The sequence below is a fragment of the Battus philenor genome, unplaced genomic scaffold (genome assembly GCF_028537555.1).
Source record: "Battus philenor isolate CCGP_79_NKW_IND1 unplaced genomic scaffold, ilBatPhil1.0.hap1 SCAF_8, whole genome shotgun sequence".
NCBI classification, from domain to species: Eukaryota; Metazoa; Arthropoda; class Insecta; order Lepidoptera; family Papilionidae; genus Battus; species Battus philenor.
In genome coordinates this window covers 4,537,794-4,555,516 of record NW_027181748.1, presented here as the reverse complement: position 1 = coordinate 4,555,516, position 17,723 = coordinate 4,537,794, and the positions used below count along the sequence as shown (strand labels likewise).

Here is a 17,723-nt window from a genome sequence, read left to right as displayed (position 1 = left end):
AGCTGACAGAAAAAGCTTATTATTCAATAAACGAATATTTAAATGATAATCTTTACCAGTGATGTCGCCTGATTATTTTGATTTCTTTTATACTATATCTGACAAAGAGCATATGTATTAATCTATGCTAAACGTTATAAAAAGGTGTGTTTGTTGTGGACTTTTTTCCTGCTTCTTCTCTATAACTATAACAAGCAGAGTCAAGAATAATATAGATTTAAAAAATATACAATTAATAAGTTGACGATCCATAAGAATTCTGTTAAAAATTCCAACGTTGAATAATGAATTTTATATCTTTAGCGTAAATTTACAATTATTTACTGCATAATATTGCGTATTTTATTTGTCTGTCTTCGAATCACTTTAATAAAATAATGCATTATATTTTATAGATATATCCACAGTTTTTTCTCTTAGTTTGTAACATTTTAAAGGCTGAATTTAAAACCTTTATATTACCAGAGTTTTTGTAATTTTTGTACTGTTTTAGATAATGGCCCAGCACATCAGAACATTAGCAAACAACATGTTTCGGGAAGACATAAAACAACCATACAGACTCACTCCATTCATTGTCACATTCTGTATGTAAACCAATTTTTTTTTTCAACTTACAAATCTACTATCTATTAACTATTTTGATTTTTTTTATTAATATTTTTTATATATAACGACAACGACACGCCCCGTAGCTTACAGGTCATATGGCCGCTGAGGTCTTAACTTGTCCACAAGGTGGACTGAGGACCTCGACAAGGTCTTCGGAAGATGCTTGATGCAGTCCGCTTCGAACCGGTCCTATGGGTCAAAAATAAAAACAGTTCAAATCTATGGGTCTCTGTGCGTCAGTAGATATCTTTTGGTTGAAATTATGACAATGATGAATTAAAACTTATAATAAAACTATTCTCTAAATGATAAAGCAGATTATAATAAAAGAATAAAAGAATTTAGAGCATTGTGGGCTTTCGAGTACTCTAGATGACAGTGACATTATTTACAAATACGAATATATATATTACGAAGATATTAGCGGAATGTCTCAGTTATTTTAATAGTCGATATCAAAATCAGTTTTAATAGTTAAAAACTATATGCTCTCATATTTTGTGTAATTATAATCATCGTTATTGCTCACAAAATGTGGGTAGAAAATATTGCACGAAAATCTGTACATATACAGCCATAATGTTCATTTATGGTGGTCTCAATCTGTCCTCACTTTCTCTCTAAAGGAAGTGTTAACTTAAAAGTTAAGTATTAGTACAAAATTTTGTTAATACTTGTAACTATGTCGACAACATAATCGTGCCGTATGAAGGAAGATATGGCAGGGATAATGGTCCAGAGACATATTTTTATAAGAAAATAATGTTGTATTAATAATATTTCAGAGTGATCACTTTATATAAGCTGATTGGAAATAAGTATAAAAGTTTTTAAGCGTTTTTAAGCACACATTAGCTAATCATAAAACCTGTACATAAAAGAATTATATTGTTATCCAGGCAGCACGAGCGTGTCGTCAATCGATATGGAAAATTTCATAGAGATGGGGTTGCGTATTATACGATTCAAAATTACAAATTTAACGCGCAGCGACAGGATCATGTTGTTAGCTAAGTTTAAACAAGCTATGAAGTTATTTTGTGAAAAATTCGATGTTCCTAGCTGGCCGATTGCAATTTGCATCGATTTGCCTAACGCCTGCATTAAAACTGGATACTTTGGAGCAGTAAGTTCCATCAAACATCATCATAGTTTAAAAATATTTATAAATCTCTTGTAATACTCCACAAGCCGGATGACCTCTCTACTAGATGGACGGACGACATAATCAAGATCACAGAAAATCCTGAATACAACAGTGCAAAACCGTTCATAGAAGCGATCTTTGGGGGAAGTCTATTCTTTTTTTTATTGTCTAGCTCCCGTTTCTCGAGATCTGTCGTTTTCCCCTAACACGATAAAGCAGGGACCATTCATACAATTAATAATTTTCACTGAATACTATTATTGTCATACTCTTCTCTCATACTTCTTTATATCCTCCATTTGTTTCCCATTTTTCCCATCACAGTATCTTGCATTTCTTCGCTTACCTTTCATTTTTGTTTTTGGTCAACTTTTAAAATAATCACAATTTTTTATCACTTCTCTTAATTTATTTTATTTTACTTATTACAATTATACCCTTTATTATCTGGCTCTCATCGTAGATCCTATGACCTTCCTGCATGAGTCTAGGGAGATCTGGCGTCTTACCTTATTGATAACTAGTAAAGCGATGTTGCCCTCCTCGGCCTATTCCTTGCAGTAGGCGTCTATCGGCTGATATGATGATGATGATAATACCTCCGCCTTGCCCCGTTTTCCCAATGGTGGAGACTGTTACTGACTGATTTTGTCAAACCTGCGCACGGTTAAGTTTTAAGAGCGTAGGTTTTATGTAGGTTTTAAATACATGTTATACATTTACACATAATATACATTTATACATAATATACATATACACTTAATGAATTCTTTTAAAGGTGTCATTGTTTTAACAGCGTAGATATTTTTTGACAAATGCTTTTAACGCGTCGGCATTCACAGCGTCGTTGTTTTTTTATTTATTGCGTCATACCGAAATTCTCCAAAGAGCGGACAATTCGTTTATGTTGAATATTTATTTGGGAAAACTACGATATTCTCAATTTAATATTTAAAATCTGTTAAAAGAAAGACGCATCGCTGTCTACCTACGATATTTAAAAAAAACAATAAAAATGGTATAGACATATATATGTATAAATAATATATGTATATACCTTTTCATACAAATACATAAATTTAAGTCTAACATAACCTAGTCGTTGTGAAAGCTTTTTATGCTTGCCTAAAGACAGTCTTATTCTGTCTTGTCTCTGCAACCTAATTTCCGCAACCAAGCGGCACTGGTCTCAATTCGCGTCGGGGTTAACCTTACCTTGAGTAATCAACTAACCAACGGTACTCCTCAAGAAATCTCTGCGGACCGTTGATGTCGCCGACGATTCGAGGAAGCACCTTGGTGACCCGTGATGGGTAGCCCTATAGTGTGCTGCCTACCTAAATTTATACATAACCTTAATAAGCAATTTTTCAATTCAATTCAGATCAAATTACAGGACTCAAATAATCGTCGAGTAAATTTCGAAGAAAATAGCATTGTCGAATTAACATGCGATCCTAAACTATGGAATAAGTGTTCCAGAAACAGATTATTTATGGACGATCCATATTCATTCAAAATGATCACGCCCGGTAAAGAAATAACAGTGGGCTGTGGAAAAGTAATACTAAATTGCATCGAAGTACTGAATGAACAGACAATTAAATGTAAAACCATTCAGGGAGGTACACTAGGAGACGTTGAGTTTGTCTGTATACGTGGAATTACACATCTTAAACCACCACTTTCAAGATACGACTTAAGCATGATTGAATTTGCAAAGGAATTTAAAGTATGTTATTTAGTTATTGTAAATCAATACATAGATACATAGACCAAAGAATTCTGATTGGTTTCTCTGTAATCTGTTAAATGACATTATTGACCACGGCAATATCATGTATGTAATCTATCAGTGTGTATATATCAGTTCCACGCGGATTGTTTATACACACGACTTTCAAATACCGCCTGTCCGTACTAACACAGCTCCATATCCATAGTAAAAATATACAAAATATGCAGTGATCTCAACCTTTAGTCGTAGTACGACACTATGCAAGTCTGAAAACAATTCACAGTCGCAGATTTCCTCGACAAAAAACATATTTACATAGTTAAATATTCTGAATTTTTTACACAGCTGTAATAAGCAAGCTCAAAATTTTTAATCTTTATTACGCCTGTACCTTAATAATCACACATATATAAAATACGAATTAATACGAATATTTTAAATATTTTATTTTTAAATATATCTAAAAAATAGATATACATATATATACCATATAGCATAAAGGTATATGTCAAAGAATGTTTATGTACTATTAGTGTGTATATGTTTTTTAATTTGAATATATATATATATATATATATATATATATATATATATATATATATATATAACAATATAATTGTATTGTAAGTTGAATAAAAAATTCAAAAATTCTTTATTCAACATACAACATACGTGTATATAAAAATCCCTATCTGTGTTGATTTCTGTGTTTGATATCGCTTTTTTATTAATTATACAAGGAATTGAAGAGAGTTCATAATGAATAAAAAAATAATGAAATTAGATAATATAATGAACCCACTGGACGTCGCAAGTTTGTCAGTTCGCTTAGTTTTTCTCGCGTTGAACAGTTCAAGCGCAGTAAATTTCTATTGTCGCTTAAAAGCTGCACCGGTTTTTATAAATCAGGCAATTAACTTGTTTATTTCATATTTAATCGATTAATAAACCGATCACTATAAAAAATTTTACATTAGTTTATTTTGAAATTAGAATGCAAACACTAAATTCTGGCAGTACACTATCGGTTGAGACTGTTAGTTTTGAAATGAAAATTGCGACTCGACAAAAACAATTCTATAGATTTTTGCTTATTATAAAGTATGTTAATATTTCAAAAAAAAATTTCAGCTAAATATTATCATAATGAATTTTGTAAGAAGAAGAAAAACTTTGGATAAAGTTAAGGAACTTTTTAAAAACTCTCCGATGCCATACATCGTCAGCACAATCTGTGAACAAGAAGGGTTGGACAACATTGACGCTATCATTGAGGTATTTATGAGCACAGATAGAAAATGGACATAAGAATAATGCTATTGACTGTTTTATACATAATTTATTTTAAATTTTTATACTAGAACATAAGCTTTTTATTTTCAATTATTTACATTCCTTTCAGGCCTCCGATGGTATAATATTGGCAAGAGAATTTATGGCGTATGAGATCGTAAACAAATATCAAATGATTGGAATTCAAAACCAATTAAGTGCTAAATGTAGACAGGTATTGAATTTATGAAATAAAACTAATGTCCACGATAACTCATTGAATGAAAATATATTAACTATAAAATGATTTATATTTTTAAATAAGTCATAACAATGACAAAGTTTGAAGGTTGATTTATAGCGAGGCCTATTCACGTTAGCTCTTGGACCAGGACGCGTTTAACCCTAGTAGCTTTAAGTTAAAAGCTGCTATTATTAAGGAAATCATTCTGAATCTAGTTTTAGTTTCGAACAATATAAGCTTTTCAGGCACACAAGTGGTCACTGTAAATCATCCCATGTGTATAATAATATTATAAGATTAAATTAATAAAAGAATTATTGAATGTATTCAGAAATGCTTGAACTAGGGCTGAAGAGATGATGATATTTTTTCTTAATGGAATCAGGCGTTATCTTGCGGAAGTCCATCCTAAGTAAGAATTGATGATAGAAGAATAAACAAAGAAATGATGATAACACGTTAAAATCATAGTTTATGAGTAATATTAGCGTAAATATTAAGTCATTAGATACTGTATTTAATGTGATACAAATTAAATTATTTAAACCTCAATGAATAAATATTTCTATCAAAATTGTAACATTTTGTAATGTCAAAAATTATAGCAAAAAATAAATAAAAATATATTGTAATAAATCATATAATTTATCTACAGCGTGGAAAACCATTCTTTGTGTCCGGAAATGTTTTAGAAGACAGTTTGAGCAAAGGCATACTTCTTGATCGCGACCTAACCGATATCACGAACGCAGCATTGGACGGCACTGGCTTTGTTCTACGGCATTTGGAAAATCCCGCAAACATACTAATTGCGATGAATGTGTTGCACTCTGTATCTAAATCAGTTGAATCATTACAGAGAGAACAGTCTTTCTGGAGGGTTTTAGATGAGGTTATATGTTACTTTTATTAATTAATCTATTGCAAGCCAACTTATTGTTTTTAATAATACTACTTTCTGTTTGTTAATAAATAGTCAAAAATAGATAATACATTAATAATAATTAATACATAAAGTAAACACTGGGAAATTTCAAAACATATTTATTATGCAGTCACAGATCCAATTTGATGATATTTAATTTCTTTTGTGTTATTAATAATCACTGTGATTCAAAAAACATGACCGATTTTATTCCGTCACCATAGCTAATGCTATAGCTGAAAAACCCTTGGAGAAGTGAATGAATAGCGTAACTATCAGCACAACTCTAAGGCTTTTACACCTAATCCCAATCATCGGCATATAGAGTGATCAGTCTAAAATATGATTGATTAATTATTTTGTTCTGGCCTATAACTTCTGTTAGTACAAAGTCTGCAGATGGTACTTTATTATGTAGTAATCCATATATAATTACGCTTTTTCTTACTGCAATATCAATACGTTATTTATTATTTTTGAAACCATTGATTTTTAAATAGAGCTTAGTTTAAAGAAACGTAAATGTAATATACTTTCATCTCTTTAAAACATTTACACTTATAATCAAACACTCTGTTTACGTAGATACAATAAGAACCAGACGAAATATTACGTATTAGCGGAAGTAAATTATTTGAAATATTAACTTTTTGTTTACAATTTTTTTTAATTGGCTTGGTTTTTAGAAGCATCTCATTCTACCCTCTGTCAATGGTAGACAGGGTTTTTATCTGTGATATAATTCATTCCTTCCCTCCAGTGTTCTACAATTTTTACGTTAATTATTTTTATAATTTGTTTAACAATTTATTTATACTTAATTCCTGCTTACTTTCTTACTATCTAGATCGCATTAAATTTATATTTCGAATATTACAACTATTTTATTACTATTAACTTTATTTTCAGAGCCAAAAAACATACCAAGAAGGTCAGGCGACACTCCTCTTTCCTCACCAGTGATGCCATGCTCTCCTCCTCTATTCTCTTTGTTAACCGAGACTGGTATGCTCTTACCGCTCTCAATACGGGACTGATGGTGATCAGATGCACTTTATTCACAGATAAGGATGCCTGTGAACGCTGCAGAAGCATGCTGCCTAGCGTGCGCATTGGCAGCGAAACAATCTAATTCCCGCGTCATCCTAGTGCCGACGGTGACTGGAAGCACCGCACGCATTTTATCTCACATTGCGCCTGAAGTCATCATTTTGACAATAAGTTCAAATTCTTTTGTCGCGAGAAAATTGCAGCTTTTAAGAGGAATCATACCACTTATTTATAACGGTAATGGAAATATATCAAAATTTTATTATGTTATTAATATTCACAATTTATTAATATGTAAGCCCAGAGAGCAATGGAGAGGGCTATGCTCGGAGTTTTGGTGTGAAATTAAATTATAAAGTAGGAAATCCACAAAAGAACGAAAATTACCGATGTACCTCGAAGAATCGCACATCTGAATTGGCAGTAGGTGGGGAACATTGAGCAAACAACGGCCCTTAGAAACTAAAAGTTCTCGGGTGGCGATCTCAAGCCAGTAGACGTGGTGTGTTTAGACTTTCCACTAAGTGGACCAACGACACAGTTGCAAGATAAAGCTAACAAAGTGAGCAGCGCCAGAGCAGTCATTATGACAGCCATTGGGGGAAGGGTTTGCTTTACAATGGACATCTGTTGGCTGATATGATGTTGAAATCCTGATTATTGTAAATTGTACATGTTTTACAAAATTACACACCGAAAACTAGCAACACGTGTCTACAGTATTAAATTTATAGCACTTACGCAACTTTATAATGCGGTTTTCTCGATATTTACATTATAATTTTAAATTGTTTAGCGGCCTGCTTCCAGCGTCTTCCGATGACAGTAAAAACACAACACCTTATGAAACATTTACGAGGTCCTAATTAATTCTTTTCCCATCTTCAAAGGGCCCACTTATAAGAAACAAGTAGGTCATACAAGAAGTTCTTCACGATTTATGCATTGATCTTTAAAATAAAAAGAAAGAAACACATTAAAGATTATAAAAATAATTTTAATTAGTTCATTAATTAAATTACTTACGAATACAGATAATTATAATGTCAAAAATTAAATAAATAATAAAGGAACTGACCTTATTTATTCCGCTACTAAACGATCAAAGCGAATTCAACTCTTTTTTTACTAATATTTTATTTAAATATACTTGTCATAAAAATTATAAAACTGCATTCATAATTTCAGAGCAATCCAAACTAGACTTTGAAGATGACATGAATAGCCGGGTAGCATATGCGATAAACTACTGCGTAAAGTACAACATACTGAAATATTTGGAAACGTACGTGCTCCTGAGAAGAACATCGGTTTACAGTGCGTTTGCGGATCACCTAAGCGTTCGCACAGTCACATCACAAACAAGTTCAGCGTGGTCGTGTGCTAATTAAAATAATACAATGGGAAAGTGTTTTTTACTCAACATTCCTTGTTTAATAATATACGATGGACACTATTAGTATCGTCGTTTCAATCTATAGACACACACTGCAAGGCTAAAGATCCCCACAAGATATAAATTTGGGGATCTATACTATAATCGCCACGCTTTGCAGGCGGGTTTTCACTCACTACACTATACACCTACACGGTTATAGTTCTCCGCGTGTAGACGTCTTCGTCGTAACTGAGGACGATCCCCAGCGTAAAATTTTTAGTCCGTGGACCTCTGTTTCCATGGTCTCAATTTCGATAAAGCTGTACAAAGCCAAAACCGGCTAGCAACACAAGATCTAATACATCAAATATCAGGTGAGTTTGTAATCACAGAGTAGTATTGTGGTACACAGAGGAAGCCGCTGGCCATCCTCTGGCAACTTTTAGTAAGCAGTGGCAATTCTTAGTAATTGATTACCACAAAGTGTTAAATATGTAAGATTGTATCCCGAGAATCAAACTCGCAGTCTATGATTGCAAGTCTCAATTTCTACTGTTCGTCCACCACCGCTCAATAGTTCTGTATTGCTTTGGCTGCTGTAATAATTTTTAAATCTTGATTTTTAGAATTACCTTATACATTATAGTGCTAATATATAACGTTGAACGTTTCACTGGCCTTGTTTGTAATAATAAAAGACAGAAATATCAAGCGTCCATGCAAAACAATATATTGGCCTCGTTAGAAAGTCTTATCAAACCCGAGGTTCTTGAACTAATAAACCTTGCATGTTATTGCTTGGCGGTATAGTCCCTTTCGGAAGTACTCAACCCGACAATGTTCTGGACTCTTCCGTAAATTAGTAAATGTTTTTCCTGCCAGTCACTTATTTTGACAGAAAAATTATTTTTCCATAGCCATTACTTTAAAAAAAATTGGTTGGATTGTCATAGTTATTTTGTGTCGATAACATAAGAATTCTTAGTCTCCAAAATTGTATTAAAATACAGACATAACACAATAATATATAAAGATACAATAATCTAATTGCTTAAGTTGTTTTTTTTTTCGAACAGGTTTTAAAAAAATGGCCGCAACAATATCTTTATACAACAGAAGTTTACATAAAGCAATATTTCAAGACCATTCTAAGCCATATAGACTTACGCCATTCATTGTTACATTCTGTAAGTTTATTATTTATTATTATTTTTATTTTCCAAAAATCCTTATTCGTTTTTAAATTTTATTCTAATACATTTATAACAACGTTGCTTTGTCAACTGCTAAAACTTGTAAGAAACATGTAACAGAATCGCTTAATACTCGAAATTTTATAAATAGTCATCCGTTAATAGAAATCATTAAGAAATATTTTGATAGGCAATTAACGCAAACGTATTACTTAATATTTCGTAGTTTTTATAGACAGGTCACAAAAGGCATTGAGGCTCCATTAAACCGAAGTAACTTAATCGTCTATAATAAATTACGGAAAAATAAAGTTTATTTTGAAATATGGCGTCTTCTTTTAAAAAATCTTTGAAGATTTCTTTTCACGGTAAAACATTGCATAGTAAGAACGGAAGTTATGTGATTTTTGCTACTTCTATGCGAGGTCATGCAATTAATCCTTTTAATCCTAATATTTACGAATAACTCATCAAATGTATGGTTTCTTAAATACTGAAATTAAAATTAATTATATTATTCAAGATATTAGTTCGTTTAAGTTAATAAACGATTTTTTTTATTCCGTCAATCATATTTTTGATTATTGGATTAATTTTTCATAATTATCTGTAAATTAAAATACCTTTTTGTATACTGACATTATGTTTGTCAATTTCATGATATTAAAACATCACCATCATTATAGCCGTTGTTTAATCTGACTAGTTTGAGGAATGTCTATCCATAGTGGACTTATTAGGGTGCTACCAGGTCTGATTGAAAACCTACGGAAAAACCTATGTCCAGCATTGGATCCTCTACAGTTCATATGAGGATGATAATATTTTAATATTATATAGCTAGTTCACATGTTCATCTTGTCGTTTATGTCACGTTGATTTACAGGTGACGCGAGTTTAACATCAATTGATATCGAAAATTTTATCGAAATGGGACTACGCATTATTAGATTCAAAATGACAAAACTAAGCATAAGCGATAAGATTATCCTATTAGCAAAGTTTAAACAAGCTATGAAGTTATTTTGCGAGAAATATGACGTCCAAACGTGGCCTGTTGCTATCTGTATTGATTTACCTAATGCGTGCATTAAAACAGGGTGTATAAGTGAAGTGAGTTTTTCTTATGAATTAATTTCGTGGACATTCTTAATTGCGCAGTTGAACAAGTAAAAGTTACTTTTTAATTAACAAAACAATGAAAACATAGAACAAAATACAATTGTTTTGTATACTTTAATATCGCTGACCTCATCTTTCGTTATCGCGAGAATGACTTGGTCAGTCACAGTTTCTGCGCGATTGAGAAATCAAAGAGCATATAGCTGCTATATTCAAAAGTTGATGGGCGCTGTTAGCCGTTTTGGCTTTTACAGCATATAGCATATAGCGCTTGGTCTAACCCTTTTTTATAGATAGCAAAGATGGAGACCTTTTCGGAAACTTTAGCTGACTGTACCGTCCGTTTAGTGTTTCCATATTAGAAATTTTAACCATTATTAATCAATAGAGATCATGATACTAATTTAAAGTGCTGTTTGAAATTTATAGATTCCTAAATTGAACCTACACTTTAAAAATGTTCCGGTGTTTAATTTATATTTTAGGAAATAGGCGAACTGGAAATAATGTTAGAAGATAATTCTATAATAAAAATAACGAGCAATAAAAAGTTTTGGAACAAATGCTCTAAAGATATTTTATACATGGATGACCCTTATACCTTTGTGTTGATCAAACCTGGAATAGAAGTAACAATCGGTTGTGGAAAAGTGATAATGATTTGTATGGAAGTGATTGACGAACAGAATATTAAATGTAAAATAGTACAAGGAGGTTTTATAACCAATGTAGAATTCTTTTGCGTCCGCGGAATTAAACATACAAAACCGCCACTTTCCAAATACGACCGAAAGATGATTGAATTTGCAAAGGAATATAAAGTTAAGTACATATTTTTAACTAAAAAAAATATTTATTTTTTATGCAATTTTGAATTTTTAAATCGATTATTCGTAATATAATACAAACGTGTATTATTAATTTTAGCTTGATATTATAATAATGAACTCTGTACGTCGAGCGAGTACGTTGGATAAAGTGAGATCATTTTTTAAAAATTCACATACACCTCTAATAATCAGTACGATATGCGAACAAGAAGGTTTGGACAATGTCGATGATATTATCGAGGTACTTCCGTATGAAAACAAAACTTGAGTTTATTTTTTTCTATTTTTAAATAGGACATTTTAGTTTTATACACTAAAGGCTAACGATAACTTTATTGTAAGTAATTAATCATCATCATAATCACTATTTCTGCCCTAGGATGCCCACTGTTGGACATACTGCTTACATCGTTTTCCGACGAGTTTATTAACATTAAGTATTGACCACTTTAAGCAACTTTCTACGTTGGCCTTGTAAGTGGTCTTTACTCCAGAACTTTAAGGCCCAAACGTCTGTTACGCGCTATATGACCTGCCAACTGCATTTTCAACTTAGCAATAAGCTGGGCTTTACATTTTCAATCATCTATGGATCTCTACGTACTTCCATAAGTTCCACGAAATATCTTAAACCTTCTGTGTCAAAGTTTTAATTCTAAAATTATAGTTAAATAAATCTTATTATAGCATTCAAGAGTTTTTAGTTTGAAATGTGTGGAACTTGGTTCGTTGATTTATTTATATAATTGATATTTTAATGCACACATGAGGAAAAAAAGTTGAAGTTGAATAATTTAATTTTAGACACATAAAACTGCTACTACTTCTCAACAGATCGGTATTCCTAGACGGTGGTAGCTTAATACTTTCAAATAAGTGATGATTCAAAAGCACATGTAAATGTCTACTTGAATAAAAGATATTTTGAATTTGAAATTGAATTTGTGACCCTGCCAGTAGGGTCCGAATTGGGAGACCTCGTTTCTGAACCATTAGTATCACGGGTAACACGCATTGGTTGTAAGCGTTCGTTGGCTGCACCTAAATGGTACCTAATAACGAAGGATTATCAACGTATTAAAAGTTATGTAGAAAAGTACGATAATGTTGTCTGTTTTGTTTTATATGTAATAATTTTGAATTGTATTTTATAGAAGTCAGATGGTTTAATATTAGCTAGAGAATTTTTGGCTTATGAAATTCTCAACAAATATCAAATGAATGGAATACAAATGCTGCTTAGTGCTAAATGTAGACAGGTGAGAGCTATGATAGCTTTGTTTTATTTTACTTAAGAAATGAAAAACTTTTTACTAACAAGGTTTTTTGAGTTGCCAGAAAAATTTAACGATATTATAAGGAATCTAACATACACGTTTATTTTTAATATATCTTTCTTTTTTTTGTTTTTGGTGAGAAATCATGTATTATCGCAATGACGCTTTCAATAAAGACAGACTGGTCTTATGGCCCAGACATATTTTTCCACTAGTGCAGCTATTACTGCTAGGTCAAACTTAGTCATTTTTAGCAATAATGTATTAATTTACATTATATTAATTAATTATTCGTTTATCAATCTCAGAGAAGCAGTTATTTTAAAATGTTTTAACGTTTTATGTTTTTTTTATATTTTTACTATTAGGGCCTTTATTCCAGTGACCTTAGTCTCTGTACCTTTGTTTATACAATTAGGTTTAATATTTCCCAATTTTTTTGTTCACCTTTTTGCATCTGAGTATTTAAGTTTCTTAAACCATACACTAATTTAAATCGTAAACTAATTAAGAATATGTTCAACATTCAACAATCATTAGTTTCTCTTTTTTAACGACGCCCTAACAATGTCCAGTTTTTTCTATGTTTGAAGTAAAACCATTCTCATCCTATGTTCCTGCAGATGATGTAATTTTTATTTTTATTTTCGTTTTAAACCATAATCGCCCACTGCAAGGCACAGGTAAACCCCGACGATATGTATTGTGGAATATAATATAATCGTCTTACTTGGCAAGCGGGTTGACGACCGCAGTGTGGAATTATGATACGAAAAAGTCGTTGACCATCCTTTGAAAAAATGTTTCGTGAGCAGGGGTAATTCCATATAATTAATGGACAAAATGTGAATTATTTATAATTGTATCCTGGGAATCGAATTCACGACCTGATCGCAAGTCTTAATTCTCTACCGCTGAGATACCGCTGTACAGTAATATATACACCGAAAATATTGCACATGTTGTAACAGTCCCATAGGTTCCCAAAGGAAACCCTCAAGCTAAGCTACTTAAACAAGGTTGAGGCTAGGCGCCTTCCGCACTTTACGCTAGGGAACTTGTTAATAGCTATAAGGCAATAGTATAACCTATTCTTCTCTTTTTAGAAAGGAAAACCATTCTTCATTTCTGGAAATATATTATCAGAAAGCCTAAAAAAAGGTATAATCACGGATCGAGATGTTTTCGATATAACAAACGCAGCTATAGATGGCACTGGGTTTTTACTCCGGGAATCAAATGAACCGGCCAATCTATTAATTGCAATGAATGTCCTTGATTCTTTGTGTAAATCAGTTGAATCTGTCAAGAGAGAAATAAATTTCTGGAGGATTCTTGATGAGGTGATTGTGAATTTTTACCAAATAAAATAAATAAAGTATATGGTGTATCATATATAAATCAAATGAAAGAGTTATTTATAATCATTACATTAGCCTTTAGAAACCCACTGCCAGAAAAGCCTCCTCCGCTCACCACGCCATTTAGCGACTTCTCGACCTTGACCATGTCATCGGTCTAACTGGTAGAGGACCCACGCCACACCTTCCGATTCGTGGTCGCCACGAAAATTGTTTGGCCACAATGGCTATCGGTTGCACAAACGTTGTGTCCCAAATTAGACGAGCGATTCTTCGAGAATAGTTATTAATAACTTGTAATCCTCATAACAATTATAACACTTCCGGTAATTTTCAGGTTAAGATGCCAGTCAATGCTGCAGAAGCTGCTTGTTTAGCTTGTGCTCTGGCAGCAAAACAGAGCGACACGAAAGTTATTATAGTTCCAACAGTATCTGGGGATACACCTCGTCGTCTCACACAAGTTGCACCTGAAGCTGTAATACTAACTGTTACTTCAAACTCTGCCACTGCAAGAAAACTACAACTTTTTAGAGGAATTATATCAATTATATTTAATGGTATATACGCACTTTCTCTTTACATATTACATAACACTATCAGTTGCTTTAAGGCGTAATAATTTTTTCACAATTCACTTCCTCACTGTTGGAAAGAGATATCCACAATTGATCAACCTCATTCAAACTAATATAAAAAGCCCATTTGCTTTTGGAATTTAAAAGTACAAAACTGGAAATTACATATATATCATTAGAATTAATATCCATGTAATTACATTTTCAGTGAAAACTGAAAAGGGTTTCGAAGAAGAGATTAACGCCCGCGTCGATACCGCAGTAAATTATTGTATTACGCATAATATACTCAAATATAAGGAAACTTATGTACTGTTGAGAAAAGCTAACATTTACAGTGCCTTTCCTGATAGCGTAAGTTTGTGTACAGTACACACAATAATTCATGCAGCTATAGAATGTTGATCACACTTTGCATGAAAAATAATTTTAATTTATTTTAATGAAGTAATAAAGTTATTTTAACTTAAGAATACTTTATCATTTTTCAATCACATCCTGAATGGAAGTAAATATCGATTTGAGCAACTGTGTATTATATAGCAATACACACGCATTTATTGTCTTGATTTTTTTTATATATTGTGTAGGTTTCTTTTACCGATATATACCAGAAAACCGTTTGTTGTGCGCTCTTCACAAACTGCTTTTGAAACCCTCATAGATTTTAATTGAACGGTGTCCAATTTTAATCTAGTTTCTGTTAAAATGAGCTGTTTTATCCTATATGGATGATAAAATTAATAAAAAAAGATAAGTTACAAATCAATCTTTTTTAATCCTAGGAGGAATGTTTCCAATTTCTTTTACCATTTTAATAACATTCTATTTTCAAATTGAACACAATGAATATAATTTCATGTATCTATTATAACAGTAGATAGTTTACCGCGGTACGCAATAACAACAGATTTTCGTACAATGCATTAATATTTCAAATTAATGGCCTAACAACATTAAGCTTGATATGAATATATCCAGTTGGCGAATTGCCAGTCTTTCAATACGGTTTGTTATCATTAACATCTATATTAACACTAACTGTATTCAACTATAATCAGTTAACGTATGCCTATATTATTTGGCACGATTCACTCGGCAGACCCAGTTTTGAGTTCCGCTCCAGATCTAAAAGCTCACTGGTCATAGATGTAATAGCTTTAAAATTGTGAAAGTGTAGTTATTTGCTCAAAAATCAATGGTTTCAGAAATTACAAATAACAATGATAATATTATATGAGAAAACGATATTAAAATTCGGAATACGACCTATTAAAAGTTTTGTCTACTATTTTTTCCCCTTGCACTTTATACTAAAAGTTATTGGCCAGTCGCTTTACAATAGAATAAATAAATTAATGTACTTATTTTAGTGTGATCACTTTATACAGAATGATTGGAAATAGGTTTCATTATTAAAGCTTTTTGCTGCCAAATGAACTATATAGGTACATTCAACACATTAAAGTTTTGACAACTAAAATCAATTACCCTGTACATTTCTCTGGGTTCAGAGTTCAGGGTCCATACGTGTGTATTATGTCACCAAGTCTTCTACTTTCGGATATGTATATTCTATGTCCGTTTTTCTTCCTTGATAATGTTAAATGATTTTGGATGCACAGTTTTTGTTATGCAATTCTTAAAACCATTCTTATAAATTTCAAACAAATTTTGTAAGAATCCGATAACCAAAATTGTTTAGAATTGAATTGTCACTGTTTGCTGCAATCGGTAAAATTAGACCGTACAAATAGAAAGCTTCATCGAAAAATGAATTGTTTGTTTTTGATCAAATCCCCCGCCGCATTGTAATCCCACAGCGAATTCAATTTTCTCTGCGCCAATAACAAAACAATACCTGGTACAATAAAGTTGCGCTATGAACCAGGGCTTTTGCGCCAAACGGGTATTAGTGGTTTCGTTCTGTCTAAACTAAACTTTAATCGCCAGCTTAAGTAATACAAGATGATTAGTTATGAGAGTAAAAACTTTCGACGAGTTAATGTATAGCTCGTTTATCAATTAACACTAATCATACCAACACTTACTAGGCACTTATTTCTATCATTACGAATAAAATAAAATGACTTGATTTTACATTTCCTACTTGAATGTATGAAATATAGTTATTAGGAACGACATAAATTAAATTAATTATAGTTAAACAGAATAGTATATTGACAATTTCTATTACAAACGCAAAGAAATAAAAACTCTTGATGACGAGTTAAAAACGGTCATTTCACCCGCTATGGTATGTTTAGTGTTAATATATGGTAGACCAAAAAGTCTATCAACGGTTTCAGTAATAATAAACAAATGTAATCATAATATAGTAAACAAAACGGTTTTCAAAATTTGAACTACTACGCTATACATATATTAAAATTAATTATTATTTACTATGCATCCCTGCAGACTCCATGCTGCCAGAAGTTATTTACTAGTTTCATTTCATAAAATTTAAAGCGAAAACTTTACACAGAATGATTTGAAACAGGTGTAAAGGCTTTGAGTTTGATATTTTAATAAGATGTAAAGTAAAATCGTTTTGAAAATTCGGATAACTACAATTCGAATGAAAATTATATTTAAGGCTTGAATATCTATAACCAATGTGGTTGTGTACATAGTGATTGGTTTACTTTACTTTAAATTCTAAATTTTATTTTGAGGTAATTCGATACTGTTAACAACCGCTCAGAGACGATACATTAAGCGAAACATTTAAGCAAACAAATTAAACGTTTTGCTTTCTACTTTCTAATATGTACAGCAAAGGAGAGAAATATTTTACCTTCGGTCGATAGTTCTTCCTAAACATGACACGGGTGCGGTCAAAATAAGAGAACTAATATTTATAACAGAGGCAATATTATAATTTTAGATCATTTGGAATGTAAGTAAAAGGGTGGTCTTTAATTAAGTAAGTATTAATTACTTACATTGGCTATAAGACACAAGGAATTCGTGTCATATTATGCTGTTATCAT

General features: G+C 31.8%; 2 protein-coding genes across 2 annotated transcripts; both read left to right on the top strand.

The window, feature by feature from the left end:
- Positions 1 to 496: 496 nt before the first annotated feature.
- Positions 497 to 8,379, top strand: LOC137931816 (pyruvate kinase-like). Its single transcript, XM_068775328.1, has 8 exons — positions 497 to 587; positions 1,512 to 1,738; positions 3,144 to 3,491; positions 4,629 to 4,772; positions 4,900 to 5,004; positions 5,669 to 5,905; positions 7,003 to 7,225; positions 8,177 to 8,379. The coding sequence occupies exons 1-8, from the start codon at positions 497 to 499 to the stop codon at positions 8,377 to 8,379; spliced, it is 1,578 nt and encodes a 525-aa protein (XP_068631429.1).
- Positions 8,380 to 9,453: 1,074 nt separating this feature from the next.
- LOC137931815 (pyruvate kinase-like) lies at positions 9,454 to 15,132 on the top strand. The gene is made up of 8 exons (XM_068775326.1): positions 9,454 to 9,553; positions 10,446 to 10,672; positions 11,167 to 11,502; positions 11,609 to 11,752; positions 12,666 to 12,770; positions 13,895 to 14,131; positions 14,487 to 14,709; positions 14,936 to 15,132. Exons 1-8 carry the CDS (start codon positions 9,454 to 9,456, stop codon positions 15,130 to 15,132), a joined length of 1,569 nt encoding a protein of 522 aa, XP_068631427.1.
- The last annotated feature ends 2,591 nt before the right edge of the window (positions 15,133 to 17,723 follow it).

Coding starts and splice junctions, on each gene's coding strand:
- LOC137931816 (XM_068775328.1), top strand. CDS start 497: ATGGCCCAGCACATCAGAACATTAGCAAACAACATGTTTCGGGAAGAC. Junction 1,739..3,143: donor AAACTGGATACTTTGGAGCA/GTAAGTTCCATC, acceptor AATTCAATTCAG/ATCAAATTACAGGACTCAAA. Junction 3,492..4,628: donor AATTTGCAAAGGAATTTAAA/GTATGTTATTTA, acceptor AAAAAATTTCAG/CTAAATATTATCATAATGAA.
- LOC137931815 (XM_068775326.1), top strand. CDS start 9,454: ATGGCCGCAACAATATCTTTATACAACAGAAGTTTACATAAAGCAATA. Junction 11,753..12,665: donor ATGTCGATGATATTATCGAG/GTACTTCCGTAT, acceptor TGTATTTTATAG/AAGTCAGATGGTTTAATATT. Junction 14,710..14,935: donor TATATCAATTATATTTAATG/GTATATACGCAC, acceptor TTACATTTTCAG/TGAAAACTGAAAAGGGTTTC.